This window comes from Nelumbo nucifera, chromosome 2 (genome assembly GCF_055504915.1).
Source record: "Nelumbo nucifera cultivar China Antique chromosome 2, China Antique-T2T, whole genome shotgun sequence".
Classification (NCBI taxonomy): Eukaryota; Viridiplantae; Streptophyta; class Magnoliopsida; order Proteales; family Nelumbonaceae; genus Nelumbo; species Nelumbo nucifera.
The window spans coordinates 59,233,722-59,248,552 of record NC_142650.1 but is presented as its reverse complement, the minus strand read 5'-3'; the positions used below and the strand labels follow the sequence as shown (position 1 = coordinate 59,248,552).

The 14,831-nt window shown below is 46.6% G+C and overlaps 1 protein-coding gene across 1 annotated transcript; it reads left to right on the top strand.

Annotated features, from left to right (window-relative positions):
• The first annotated feature begins 11,560 nt into the window (after window positions 1-11,560).
• On the top strand, window positions 11,561-14,435 carry LOC104612521 (leucine-rich repeat receptor-like protein kinase PXC1). Its single transcript, XM_010279961.3, has 2 exons — window positions 11,561-13,140; window positions 13,219-14,435. The coding sequence occupies exons 1-2, from the start codon at window positions 11,778-11,780 to the stop codon at window positions 13,902-13,904; spliced, it is 2,049 nt and encodes a 682-aa protein (XP_010278263.1). The 5' UTR covers window positions 11,561-11,777; the 3' UTR covers window positions 13,905-14,435.
• The last annotated feature ends 396 nt before the right edge of the window (window positions 14,436-14,831 follow it).

The following is a 14,831-nucleotide window of genomic DNA, read 5'->3' as shown; positions in this document are numbered from 1 at the left end:
GAACTGCATAGAATTAGGTCCCCAAGAAGAGGGGGTTCCTTGAGTTGAGTTAACATAGTAAGGCTATATGCCCGATCTGTTCTCTGCCTAGGTAAAGGAGACCAGTTCAGTAGGCCTAGCTTGGAGCAAGCTTTACACCCCGGGTTTCATACCCGCGCTGCCTGCTCTCTTGGCACTAACACTTAGTTTGCGTTGATGAGCTCCCGAGGTCATCCTTAGCTCAGCGCTTTAGCCCTTGGGCTCTTGGGAGCAGCTTACAGTCCGCCTAGTTCGGTAACTTATAGGTAATATCACCTTAGGTTAACGATGTTCCAAGCTCGGGGTATTTGCCTACCCTCCAAGGTCTTGAGCTCGTATGCTCCTCCGAGTTCTCTCTTTACTCGGTAGGATCCTTCACAGTTCGGGCCGAGTTTGCCAACGCCGGGCTCGGGTACCATGACCTTGTGGAGAACCAGGTCGCCGACGCAGAAGTTTCGCTCCTTGACTCTGGTGTTGTAGTACTGAGCTACCCTTTGCTGATATGCTGCGGTCCTGATGTATACGAGGTCCCTCACCTCGTCGAGCATGTCGAGGTTGGTACGTAGCTCGTTGTTATTGGTATCGTCGCAGTATGCTTCCAACCGAAGTGAGGGGATTTCGATTTCAGCTGGGATGACTGCCTCTGTGCCATAGGTGAGGTTGAAGGGGGTTTCCCCGGTGGCAGTTTCCTCTGTAGTTCGGTATGCCCATAGAATGTTGGGCAGTTCGTCCGCCCATAACCCTTTGGCTCGGTCTAGCCTGGCCTTTAGTCCGCAGAGAATAGCTCTGTTCGTGACTTCTACCTGACCGTTTGCTTGTGGGTGCACGACCGACGTGAAGTTTTGCCAAATCCCCATGTCTTGGCACCACTCTTGGAATTTGATGTCTTCGAACTGCTTGCCATTGTCGGAGATCAGTATTCGAGGTAGCCCGAAGCGGCACACTATGTTCTTCTAGAAGAAGTTCTAGACGTTTCGAGCTGTGATTGTCACGAGAGTTTCAGCTTCAACCCACTTTGTGAAGTAATCTACCGCCACTACTAGGAACTTCCTCCCTCCCGTTGTTGGCGGGAATGGCTCGAGTAGGTCGATGCCCCACTGTGCGAAGGGCCATGGGCTGGTGAGATACTTGAGGTCGGCGGCGGGCTGGTGGTGAATATTGGCGTGCTTTTGGCACTTATCGCATTTCCTGACTAGCTCAACGGCGTCTGCTTTCATTGTTGGCCAATAGTACCCCTGTCGTAGTGCTTTTTGAGCGAGGGCCCTGCCCCCCAGGTGTCCGCCACACAGGCCTTCATGACTGTCGTGGAGTACGAGCTCGGCTTCGGGAGGCCGCAAGCAGCGCAGGTAGAGGAGCGTGTAGGATCTTCAGTACAACCGTCCGTCTATTATGACGTATTTGGCTGCCTGGCGCTCTACCCTCCTAGCGGCATTGCGGTCTGCGAGGAGGGTTCCATGTAGCAGGAAGCTCGCGAGTGGATCGATCCAGCTCGGCTCTACTTAGGTGACAGGAGTGACCTCCTCTGCCCCCCGAGAATGCTAGGCCAAGGTACATCTTCTATGTACACGGTTCTCATGGTGTTGTCACTAGTGCTGGCTAACCGAGACAGGGCATCGGCCTCAGCGTTCTCTGACCTCGGGATTTACCTGATGAAGTGTGACTGGAAGTTAAGCAAAGTCTCCTTATTTTGCTAAGTAGGCGATCATAGTTGGTTCGCGGGCCTCATATTCGCCTGTAACTTGGTTAGCCACAAGCTCAGAATCGCTGCAAATAACTATGTGTTTTGCTTTTACCTCTTGCGCCAGGGCTAGCCTGGCTATCAATGTCTCGTATTCCGCCTCGTTATTGGATGCCGCGAACTTGAAGCATAGTGCGTACTCTAGTTTCGTGCCACTCAGGCCGCGGAGAACTACACCGACTCCGCTGCCCTGCTGATTTGAGGAGCCATCTACGTGAAGGATCCAGGGCTCTTCATCCCAGTTCGCGCTTGGCCTAACCAGGAGAGATACCAAACTGGATGCGATCTCATGGGTCTCGGACTCAACCAGCCTGGGAACACCGAGCTCACCCGAACTGGGAGCCTCGTGCTCAACCAGCATAAGGACCTCGGATCTGAATGTGCATTCTGCAACAAAATCCACCAAGGCTTTGGCCTTGATAGCAATTTGTGGCTTGTACTGGAGGTCGTACTCACTGAGTTCGATGACCCACTTCGTCAACGACCAAAGACCTCGGGCCTGAGCAACACTTGCCTCAAGGGTTTGTCGGTGAGGACGATAATGGTATGGGCTTGGAAGTATGGACGGAGTTTGCGGGCCGCAATGACTAGCGCATAGGCTAGCTTTTCTATCTCTAGATACCTCGTCTCTGCTCCCTGCAATACTTTACTAACATAATAGATGGGTCGTTGGACCCGATCTTCTTCCTTTATCAGTACTGAACTGACCACTTCATCGCTTGCCGAGAGGTATAGTTCTAAAACATCGCCCTCTTCGGGTCGGGTCAAAATTGGGATACTGGAGAGGTATCTTTTGAGCTCGTCAAACGCGAGCTGGTATCCCGGGTTCCACTCAAACCCTTTGCTTTTTATTGCTTTGAAGAAGGGCAGGCAGTCTGCCGATTTGGACATGAAATGACTCAGAGCGGCTATTCTGCAATTTAACCTCTGAACCTCTTTTACTTTTTGGGGTGGTCTCATAGCTAGGATGGCCTTTATTTTGTTTGGGTTGGCCTCAATACCGTGCCGGTTGACGATGTACCCTAGGAACTTACCCGAGGTGACACCGAAGATACACTTGTTTGGGTTTAGTTTCATGCTAAATTAACGCAGGATTTGAAAGACAAAATGCAAATCTTGTATTAATTCATGCGAAAACTGTGTCTTGACGACCATGTCGCCTACATAACATTCTATCTTTATGCCAATTAAGGGTTGAAACAGCTTATTCACAAGCCTCTAAAAGGTTGCCCCAACATTTTTTAGTCCGAAGGGAATAACCTTGTAGCAGTATAGGCCAAACTTGGTTACGAAGGCGGTTTTTTCCGCGTCGGCCGGGTCCAGCCTGATTTGGTTATAACCTGAGTAGGCATCCAGGAAGCTTAGCAACTCGTGTCCCGAGGTCGTGTCAACTAGGCAGTCGATCCTGGGGAGGGGGAAGCAATCTTTTGGGCAAGCTCGGTTCAGGTCAGTGTAGTTGACGCACATGCGCCACTTGTCGTTTGCCTTCTTTACCAGAACAGGGTTGGTCACCCAGCTCGGGTAATGAACTTCCCTTATGAAGTCTACTGCGAGGAGCTTCTCGACCTCCTCATCGACCACCCTTCAGCGCTCTAGGGCTAGGTTGCATTTCTTCTGTCTAATGGGCCTAACTACAGGGTCAGTATTCAGCTTGTAAGTTATAAGGTCAGGGTTTATACCGGGCATCTCTGCCGCGGACCATGCAAAAACATCTAAATTTTGAAGCAAGAATCTTACCAGTTCAATTCGTAGGGGTTTCTAGACGGAAGCACCGATCTGAAGCGTTCGAGTTGGGTCTGCGGCTGAGGTCGGAACAACGATTGTTTCTTCCGTGGGTGCTGCTCGTTCTTCGCCTTGCTCTGTAGGCTGCCCCAGTTCAAGGTCGCCAGCCACCTTGGTCTTTCCTTTTAGGGCGGCGACATAGCACTTGCGGGACTCGAGCTGGTCGCCCCGCGCTACCCCCACACCGAAGTTTGTAGGGAACTTCATTGCCAAATGATAAGTGGAGACCATCGCTCGTAGGATATGGGTGATCGGCCGACCTATTATGGCATTGTATGGGGAGGGGGTCACGACCACCATGAAGTTGTGGTTGAGTCTGACTATGCAGGGCCATGTGCCAACTTCCACAGGTACTGTCACTTTCCCAAGGGACCTAGCTTCTTCTCCGCTGAAGCCCACCAAAGGAGTGTTCGCGGGCTTCAAGTCACTTCCCTGCAACTAAAGCTGGTCGAACACGACTTTGAAGAGAATATCTGTCGATCTGCCTGAGTCAACCACTACGCGCCTGACCTCGAAGTCATTGATCTTTACCTTTATGACGAGGGCGTCGTCGTTGGGGTAGTGAACCCCGCGGCATCGTCCTCGGTGAAAAATATGGGGTCTTCCGTCCTTGGCCGCTTTGGGGGATTTTGTTCTTCTTTGGCGGCCTCACGGGTTGATGCCCGAGCTGCTGCCGAGGTGCATCCTGCTACAATCGATCCTCCAACGATCACATGAATCGTTCCCCGGACTGGCCTTTCCTCTGGGGGCTGCTTCTATGACTGTTCTACTGGTCGGTTGCTGGACTCGGGGGCATCTCTGCTGTGCTCCCCCTGCCGTCCTGTCTTATTATTATTATTATTATTATTATTATTATTATTATTATTATTATTATTATTATTATTATTATTATTATTATTATTATTATTATTATTATTATTATTATTATTATTATTATTATTATTATTATTATTATTATTATTATTATTATTATTATTATTATTATTATTATTATTATTATTATTATTATTATTATTATTATTATTATTATTATTATTATTATTATGCTGTACGAAATTTCTTAAGTACCCGCGACGGATAAGTTCCTCTATCTCGTCGCGGAGATTACTACAATGTTCGTTGCTATGACCGTGGTCTCTATGAAAACTGCAGTACAAGTTTTTATTTCTCTCATTCGGGTTCCCTTTCAGACGAGGTGGCCACTTCACGTATGGGGCGTCTTTGATCGTCATCAAGATCTCAGCGGGCTGGTTGACCACCATGTGCCACTTGAACTCCTTGTGTGTCACACCCCTCTTGGCTGCCGCGAGCTGTACTGTGGGATCTAGGCGCGGTATCTGCAAGCACGCGTCATTGAACCGCTTGATATAGCCTCGGATGGACTCTCCTTCCCTTTGGACTATCCCGATGAGGCTTTCCTCGGTTCGGGGGCACCGCTTGCTGGTGACAAAGTGCGCGGTGAAGACTTGCACAAACTGGGTCCAACTCCTTATCGACTCGGGGGTCAGGTTTCTGTACCAAGTGCGGGCCACTCCCCTGAAGGTGGTAGTAAAGGCCACACACATGCAGGACTCGCTGGCCCTTGCCAGGTGCATTTGGAACTAGAAAGCATCGACATGGTCAATGGGGTCAAAGGACCCATCATACTTGTCTAGAGGAGGGAGTTTGAAATCTTTGGGCATGGGAACCGCGAGGAGTTCTAATGACAGGGGGGGAAGGGACTGAAAGAATAGGTGCAACTTTTATCTCGTCCGAGCTTGCATCTTCTTTACCTGAGAGCCCGGGCAGGACGCGGGTGGTAGTTTGACGACTTCGCCGGTGCCTCCGCTGCTGCTTGGAAGGCCCAGTATTGGCGCTGCTTGCCTCGGTGTTGCCAAGCTCAATGGGCTCAGACTGTTGGTGGTAGTCCGTGGTCAGGACACCGAATTGGTTCTCTACGAGCGGGAGCCCGAACTTAGAGTGCCGAGGTGCTGACTTGATTGGCTGGAAGGTTCCTGATCCACCGGCGAGCTGCGAGGTGGGGGTAGTTAGTCTTTCCCTCCTGCCCGGGGATGAGGCCTGGCTTCTGGAGGGGTTCAGAGGCTGGGAAGCTTCCCCTCGGTGAAGGCGCCCGCCCTGAGGAGAGGGCTTGACTGGCTTGACAGCAAGGTGTCGAGATGGGAGATGCAGTTAGTTCAGAGGCAGTTGGGGGAACTGTTGTTGGTAGTGGTACTGAGAAATGTGGTGTAGTACTTGCTGCTGATAGATTTGATGTTGCTGTAACTGTTGCATTTGGGCTTGCATGGCCCGCATGCATTGCATCAAGTCATCAAGCTGATTCTAGCTGGTCACCAGAGGGACAACGGTCGGTTCGGTGAAGGTTGTCTCAATAGGGAGGGGGAGGGGGACATTCACAGGTGCCACCGTGCTCGGTGCATTGAGGCTAGGGATTCTGTTCGCCGAGAGGGGGACGGTGAACTGTCTGATGCATACAGTGGCGAGCTGAGGGTGTTCCCCTACAACATTCAAGTCGGCATTGTGCCTGTCACTGCTGGAGGAAGCCATGGATGCTAATGTTTCTTTAAGAGAGAGAGTTAAAGGTTAGGGGAGGCTTTTTGAAGTCTTCCCACAGACGGCGCCAAATGATGATGCCCAATCTGGTCGGTCTTAACTGCCGGTAATCTTGCCTCTGATGGAGTCAAAGATGCCTGAAACAAGGAAGAAATTGGAGATTTCCGGAGGAGCCCGGTAGGAATACTCCGAAGCTCAAGTCTATATTCTTGAGAAGGCAAGGAAAATAAGAGATTTCAAGACCAGAAAGCACAAATATCACATACCTCTTTCTCTGGGGGAGGAAGGCCTTTTATAGCCACCTGGTACACTTACTCCCAAATTTCTGCCAAGTCAGGTATAACCGCCTCTGTGGGGGGCAGGCATAACTGCCACTCTCCTCTCTGTCAGGGCCGTCTCTGCCATAACTGAGATGGCGGTGGCAGGTAGCCGTTACGGCGTGATTGCCATCTGTCAGACCCAGACTAGTCAGGCGTGCTGCCTCAGAGTACGGATCTGTCATATATGGTTTCACAGTCGCGCGACCTGGAGCCGAGGTGCCGGAGTGGTGCACGAGGTGAAGTCTTGAGTTCGGATGAGTAGGTCCTACTGTCCCGAAGTGCTAGCATGTGGTCCGAACTGACCCGAGGTGGGCTAGTCCGGGCCTTGCCCCTCGCGGGCTTCGCTGTTAGCCTCGGGATCCTTTAGGGAGAGCTTCGGGTTTCACCTCCCAGGAAGCGTGGGTCCCTTTTGGGGAGCTCGGGAGATCGGGCCTCTCTTTGGGATATGGCCGTGCTACGTTACCGTGCCGAGCTGGCGTTCCTACCAGGTCACCCCATCTTCCTCCACATGTCGCACAGCCAATGGGTCAGGCCAAATCTACCTCCATCAAATGCAAATGGACTGATTTACTTTTACTTCATATTTGACCTTGTCTTGTTTGTTTGTAAAAAGAAAATATGAGGTAAAATGCTTTGATCCCACTTTATATGTAAGAGAATGGAAATACAAAGAGGACTGTTTGTTTTGGAATGAGGTAAGAGGACTGTTTGTTACCCCACTTTATATTAGAAAGAATTGAGATAAGAGGAAGGTGGTCAAAATTTGCATCTGGTTCAAATTTACGCTTCAACCAAATACAGCCTAAATTGAATGTCCAATTTGAAGAATGTACACTTCGTCAGGGCAGGCCCTCACCTAAGCAACTTCAAATTTTGATAGATGTCCAACTCTGGCCCGCTGAGGTTGCATTGCTAATGGACCTTATTGGGATCATGTATTGGGATATTAGTAGAGAATTTCAGAGTGGACTCAGAGGATGAGAAGAAGAAAAGGGAGCTCTTGGTTTATGGCTACTACCCTTCTCTTTGGAGAAGAGAAAAGGGTAGCAGAAGAAAATATTAAAGCTCTGTGGTTTCAAAAATCTGAGAAATGTGGAGGTGAACAAGACCAAAGTGAACCATGTGGGCATTAAATTCATTGTCTTCTTTAGAGAAGGCAGTGTTGGTGCCTTGTGGACAGAAGAATCATCTAATGGATATAATAGGCTGCTTGGATTGCATAATAGAGCAGAAGTTTGAAGGCTTTCATCTGGCCATTTTTTCCAAGTTTTTTATACTGATCGTAAGTATGTTTGTGCTCAATGAAATATTGGCTTCAATAGTAGCCTCTAGCCCCAGCCATAGAAATAATAAGGCCTTGTTTGGTTTGTGAGAATAGGGGTCTGGAATTGGAATCGGAATGGACTATTCAGATTCTAATTATTTGGTTGGTGGAATCGGAATTCCACTCTCATTCTTGCTGGAATGGCATATACTCATTTGAGGGAATGGTCATTCCCTACCCCTCCTTTGGGAATGAAATCATATTCCTGCTGATTCCAATTTCCATTTCCATTTCCATTCCTGTCTGAACCAAACAGACTATGGGAATGGAGTATTCTGATTCCGATTCCGATTCTGATTCCAACAGTGAACCAAACGGACCTTAAGAGCATCTCCATGGTATTTCTTATAGAAGCAAGATTGTGTTTCTAGTCTCTTCTTTGACATTGTTTTCCACTATATAATAAAGAACAGAAATTTGTATGTTTAATTTCTTGTAACTTTACTTCAATGTCAAAAAAATATTTCAAATCCTCAGAGTACACATGAGGTTTTCATTTGTTTAGTGCAAATCTGAACTAGATACAAATTTTGCATATGTTTGTTCATTTCTACCCGATATAAGATTTGTATTTTTTTATTTTTTTTTTGTCTCATTTGCACTGCCTAATAGTGCAAATTTTGCATTCCAAAAATCAATGCAAAATTTTCACCACATTCCTTCAATTCTCATCATCATCCAAGCCTAATCATTTTAAAAGGCTGTTGAGGGGAGGCTGAGAAAAACCTCACCAGCAAAGCTTAGGCCTTGAATTCTTTGAGGCTTACATCTTTGGGCCCTTGACATCGTAATGTTCAAAGCTTGAGCCTCAAGTATTCGATACACTAACGTTAAATATGAAGGTTTATATAGAGCTAAAGCAGAAATTAAAGACAAAAAAAAGAATGCCTTGTTTTATACCATCATATTACTCAAATGCTTAAAATGTATATAAAATAACTTACTCTATATTGTTCATGCTTTGTTCCTACTCTCTTGCTCGTCTATCCCATAGTTGATAATCTATTTTTTCTAAAGCACATGCATCAAATAGGTAGTCACTCTTCGCTAATGCATACAAAAAAAAAAAAAAATAAGAATATCTTGCTATTAAAACACTATTAATTCATATTTCTGAACTAAATAGTCATATATATATTATTCTTCTAGTACTTAGATTTTAGGGAAGAAAACCCTACCCTGGATCCAAACACATATCTAATATATCAAACAACCCATATAAATCCTTAATGTACATATTGCTCAAGGCTTAGGCCTCAAAATCCCTTGAGGCTTATGGCTTGCCCCTATGACACCCAACCGCCTTGCCTCCATCTTTAGCCTTTTAAAACCCTGACTCCAACTCTCTCTCATAGATCTTATCATCTTGCAACTCACCTCACTTTCAAACAAATAGCCCTCCTCCTACCTCCATTCTCTTTCATTTGTGTTATTTTGGTTTGAAGGAAAAGGTAGGGAAAGGAAGAGAAAAGTAGGAAAACATATACAAGGTTTGTGAAAGTTTCCCTACCTTTCCCTACTTTTTCCTTCAAACCAAACACATCGTTAAGGTGGAAATTATATTATTTTACTTCTCACAAACAAATAAGACAAAGTAAAACATGAAACCCCAAAAGTTACACTCAACCCATTTGCACTCCCATGTATTTGCATCAGTGCAAACTCAATCTGCACTGCAACCAAACACAGCCTAATGTTCATATTCTACCCAACTCAAGATTGTTTCCCTGGACGCAATGTTGGTCCCAGATAAGAGTATTCATTCATAGGGGTGAATTGGAACTGAACAGAGACCCAACTTTTGGCATTTTCTTGCAAAAAGTCATCACTTTAAGATTTGGCCACTCAAGATAGCATTCTCATGCTTGTCAACCCACCATTTTATCATTGCACCAAGCAATGGCTTCTTTGTTTTATTACACATCCTTTGTTAAATTATGAGCTCTCAAATCATTTCACTCTACAAATAATCTCATTTCTATTTTTTCTTCTCTAAACTATTCTAAACCCTTCAGCTTGCAACAGATCATTTCTTTTATTAAGGCTGTTAGTGACTTAGATCATGCTAGCATACCCTCAGATTCATTTTTCAACCTATCATGCTATTTCTTGGTGAACTAGAAAGAAGCTCTTTTAGGTGGAGATGAAATCAATCAATCTTAGCACCAAATTTCTCAACCTCTAAACATATATAATATGGGCAAACTCTGAGATGCCCACAGGCCCAGACCTCAACCAATGTCCTATGTTGCTAGACACAAGACAATAGGGCAAGTGTCCCAAGGCCCAATTTGAGTTGGGTTAATGACCTTTGGTTGGTTTAGGTTTGGGCCTGAAATCCAACCCACTCTAATCTTAGGCTGGATTTGAGGCATGGGAAACAGAGCCCCATCCAAGGTTTTCAAAAAGATTGAGCGGGTTAAACAACCAAACCCATCAAAAATTGGGAGCTGGTAAGCTGTCAGAATCACTGGTTCGATCACTAACAACGAGCTAAAAGTACTGGACCAAACACACTGCATCATCAGTAATTGCTTGGAATCATGATGATCTATAATCTCCTCTGCTCAACCAAACCAACTTTTCAAGCTTCTGGCCTGGCCTTTGAAGGAGAAGAGAGAAATAATAATAACGCGTGAGGAATGCTAAGCCCACTCTGAATGAATAGGGAGGGGGATAAAGCTTGCTCTCTGTCTCACATGTTTGAATGAGTAGGCATCAGCGTTGATCTAAACATTAAATAATAAATAAATATATATATATATATATTCTTTTTCTTTTCCTTTCTTCTTTCTTCTTCTTTTGATGATGAAGTTATTTGAAAGCAAAGTGGTAGCACATACAACAGTGGGCTGCTGAGGAAGTGAGGAGGGCCCATCAAGACAAAAATGGGGCCCACCTTTCTCTCCTCGATGATACCACATGGGCCATGGCTTCACCAATCGAGGACATGATTACAGTAATTTCTTTCTTTTTTTTGATATATTAAGAATTTAGTTTTCTCTAACCATTTTATTAAATGGAATAAGTGTAAGGTATGTGTATTATTTTGTTCATTTTTGACAAAAGATATATATTATATTTTGGAATGTTATAATATTACATATAAAGTAAAACATGCCAAATTTTTCATTCCATAATCCATATGGCTTTCCTTGAAAAGGAACGTATTTGGTGGTTGAGAAAAGAAAAGTGCAAGGAAGGGTTTGAATTTGCCACGTGGCAATAAGCTAGGGATGCTTGGCAAGTTAAAGAGTGGTGAGGTGGCAAGACATTTACGATGGATATGTTGGGTTTAGTCAGTAACAGAATTTCTTTTGTGGCACTGCCATGCCATAACGTAAGTCCAAGATTTGCTCCCCGTCACCAAGAATTTCTACTGTGTAAACTGTTAGAGAGAGAGAGAGAAGGGACCGGGGACCCATTACCCAATCCAGTTGCTCTAAGAGATTTGCTCTCTCCCCATCTCGACAGAACTCAGAAGTCTTTCAACGACCAGACCAGCAGAGCTCCTTCTCTTTCGTCTTTTTCTTTTTCTTTTTGCTTTCTTTGTCTACCTCTGCGATACCCAGTACCACGAATGCATTAAAAAAGCTGTTTTGATCCCTTTATTCACCAAAACATGCATGAAGACTCTCTCTCTCTCTCTCTCTCTCTCTCTCTCTCTCTCTCTCTCTGTGAGTGATGAGTCTACGAGAAAAAAGAAAAGTGGGGAACGGCTCCAACTGTGAAAAAGAAATAGAAGAAGAAATTCCAAGTAACGCTTAGTAAAAGGAATTTGAATTCAGCAACTTTCTAATCATGCTGTTTGGCAGAGTGGAAGCAGCAATCATTCCCCCAACAATCACCCTCTGCTCTGCTTCTTCATTACTCTCCCTCTCTGATCTCTGTCCCTTTAATCATATCTTCTTTCGTTCTCTTTTTCTTTGAAAAAAGTTGTAAAAATTATTTATTGCTTTTTTTTGTTCGTCTTCCTGCTTCTCTCCTGAATCCTGATTCAAAGTCGAAGCAACAAATTTGGCAGGGCGAGTGCCCATTGCCCAAAATGCAGGCTCATGCCTTCGCCTTCGTCTTCTCTGCTGTCTCTCTCCTGTACTCGTTGTCTGCTTCCGCTGCTGCTCTGCTCCCCAATGACACGGATGCGCTCCTTCAGTTCCGCTCTCAGACCGACGCGCATGGCATCCTCCTCGCCAACTGGACCACCGGCAACGCCTGCTCCGCCTCCTGGCGAGGCGTTCGATGCATCCACGGCAGGGTCACTGCACTCATTCTCCCTTCTCTAGACCTGCGTGGCCCTGTTGATTCCCTGGCTCGTCTCGACCAGCTCCGCCTCCTTGACCTCCATGGCAACCGGCTCAACGGTACCCTTCTCCCCCTCACTAGATGCTCCAATCTCAAGCTCCTCTACCTCGCCGGAAACGACTTCTCCGGCGAGGTCCCAGCCGACATCGGCTCCCTCAAGCGTCTCCTCCGGCTAGACCTCTCTGACAACAATCTCCGAGGTCCCATCCCCAGGCAGATCCTCAACTTAACTCGTCTCCTCACGATTCGGCTACAGAATAATGTGCTTGCTGGGCAGCTTCCTGATCTCTCCGCGGCGCTGCCGGAGCTCAGAGAGCTAAACTTAACTAACAACGAGTTCTACGGGAGGGTACCATTCGGTCTGCTGAAGAAATTCGGATCGCGAAGCGTCGCAGGAAATGAAGGACTGTGCGGGCCGAACCCGTTACCGGTTTGTTCGTTCCTGGATGCCCCTCCGGCAGCTGCGTCAGCGCAGACCGTGGTGCAGTCGAACCCCAGCTCATTGCCTACTAGTACTGTTGCAGGGCCGGCGGGGAAGGAAGAGGAGTCCCGGAAGGGACTTAGTACCGGCTCCATCGTCGCCATTGTGGTTGCGAATTCTGTGGTTTTACTGGTGATCGCGTCGTTTGCCGTTGCTTACTACTGTGGAAGAAATTCAGGAGACAATGGTTCCAGCTCCAGTTCAAAAGGCAGGAGAAGAAGCAGCAGTAATTCAGGCGACAAGAAGATGTATCTAAATGATGTGCGTGGTCGTGGAGGAGACAGCGATAGTACCACCACGACAAACCGGAGCAAGCTTGTGTTCTTCGATAGGAGGAAGCAGTTCGAGCTGGAGGACCTGCTCCGGGCATCGGCGGAGATGCTGGGAAAAGGAAGTCTGGGAACAGTCTACAAGGCGGTGCTGGAAGATGGGTGCACGGTTGCGGTGAAGAGGCTCAAGGACGCGAACCCGTGTGCAAGGAAGGAATTCGAACAATATATGGATTTGGTTGGGAAGCTCAGACATCCTAACCTGGTTCATCTCAGAGCTTATTACTATGCCAAGGAGGAGAAGCTCCTCGTCTACGATTACCTCTCCAATGGAAGCTTGTATTCTCTTCTCCATGGTAATTTCTCACAGTACTTTTACAGTCTTTATTCAATGGAGCTGAGCATGGATTAACTTTTGGGTTGATTTGAATCAGCGAATCGAGGACCGGGGAGGATTCCTTTAGACTGGACGACGAGGATTAGCTTGGTGTTAGGAGCTGCTCGTGGGCTTGCTCGTATTCACGAGGAGTACAGTGGGTTGAAGATACCGCACGGGAATGTGAAGTCATCGAACGTGCTCCTCGACAAGAATGGCGTAGCTTGCATCTCTGATTTCGGGTTGGCTCTGCTTCTGAGCCCAGTTCACGCCATGGCAAGATTGGGAGGGTACAGCGCGCCGGAGCAGGGGGAGACGAAGAGGCTGTCTCAGAAGGCAGACGTGTATAGTTTTGGGGTTTTGCTGCTGGAGGTGTTGACGGGGAGGCTACCGCTGCAGTATCGCTCCCCAATTCGAGCGCGGGGGGCGGAGGAGGAGCAGGGAGTGGATCTTCCCAAGTGGGTAAGGTCGGTGGTGAGGGACGAGTGGACAGCGGAGGTGTTCGACCCGGAGCTTCTGAGGTACAAGAACATAGAGGAGGAGATGATGGCGATGCTGCACGTAGGGTTGGCATGCGTGGCGGAGAAGGCGGAGAAGAGGCCGACGATGTCGGAGGTGGCGAAGATGATCGAGGACATCAGGGTGGAGCAATCCCCTTCCCCCTTGGGTGAGGACCTGGACGAGTCACGCTACTCGCTCTCGCCCTCCGTCGCCACAACCGAAGACAACCTCGCCAGTTACTGATAATCCATTCCATTGGTGCATGCATGCAGTGTTTTTATTTTAGTTAGTGATCGCTTATATTGTGTTGGTGTTATTTATTCATTTTGTTCAATCTTCTTCTTCTTCTTCAGTTCTTTTTTAATCGGCAGTATCTCATTGCAAAATGTAGCTACTAGTCTGTCCAGGGTTTTTTTTTTTTTTTTGGGTGGTCATTTTCTTCCTTTGGTTTTGTTCTGAGTGGAATGTGACTCCTGTTACACATATCATATATGGTAAAGATTTTGGTGGACAGAGAGAAGAGAAGCCCCATTCCTGTGATCCTGTCTGTGGAAATTCAATATGGATGGCAGTGGTTTCAACTCAATTGGGTTGAAGTTGGGGTTTGGGCTGAAAAGCATGAATGTGAGGTTGGATTAGGGTTGAGGCTTTAGCCAACCTGACCCAATCCAAACCCTGAAACCCTGCTTAATTTTATATCTGTATGTATACTTATTAGATAAACATGTATTATATCATCATCTAAGCCTAATTCTAATTATATGAGATTGATTATATGAATCATGTTTGGCCATCCCATCTTATTCATTTTATCGTCTATTGAAATTATTCTTGGATTCCTATAAAGCTATAATATAAATGACTTCGTTTTCGATCCTTTTTAGTTTTTCACCACCCCAGTATATATACATTTTGGCGGGGCAACTCCTCTTTTGTATGAAAGTAGTTATTTATATATGCATATAATGCATGCCTGTACATACTGGGGTTAGGGTTGGGGTTCAACAAGTTGGGTTGGGACCTCAACCCGGCCCGACTTGCTTGAAAGTTGAAACCACCGTCAAAGCTTTAAGAGGGCGTAAATTGGGCCAAGTACCCAACCCGACCCACAATAAAGTCGGATGTTTGTTTGGGGTTGAAAAAATATGAAGCAACTAAACTTTGGGCTTG

Excerpts from the sequence above, each read along its gene's own strand:
- LOC104612521 (XM_010279961.3), top strand. The coding sequence starts at position 11,778 with ATGCAGGCTCATGCCTTCGCCTTCGTCTTCTCTGCTGTCTCTCTCCTG. Across the intron at positions 13,141-13,218 it reads CTTGTATTCTCTTCTCCATG|CGAATCGAGGACCGGGGAGG; the intron begins GTAATTTCTCAC and ends GATTTGAATCAG.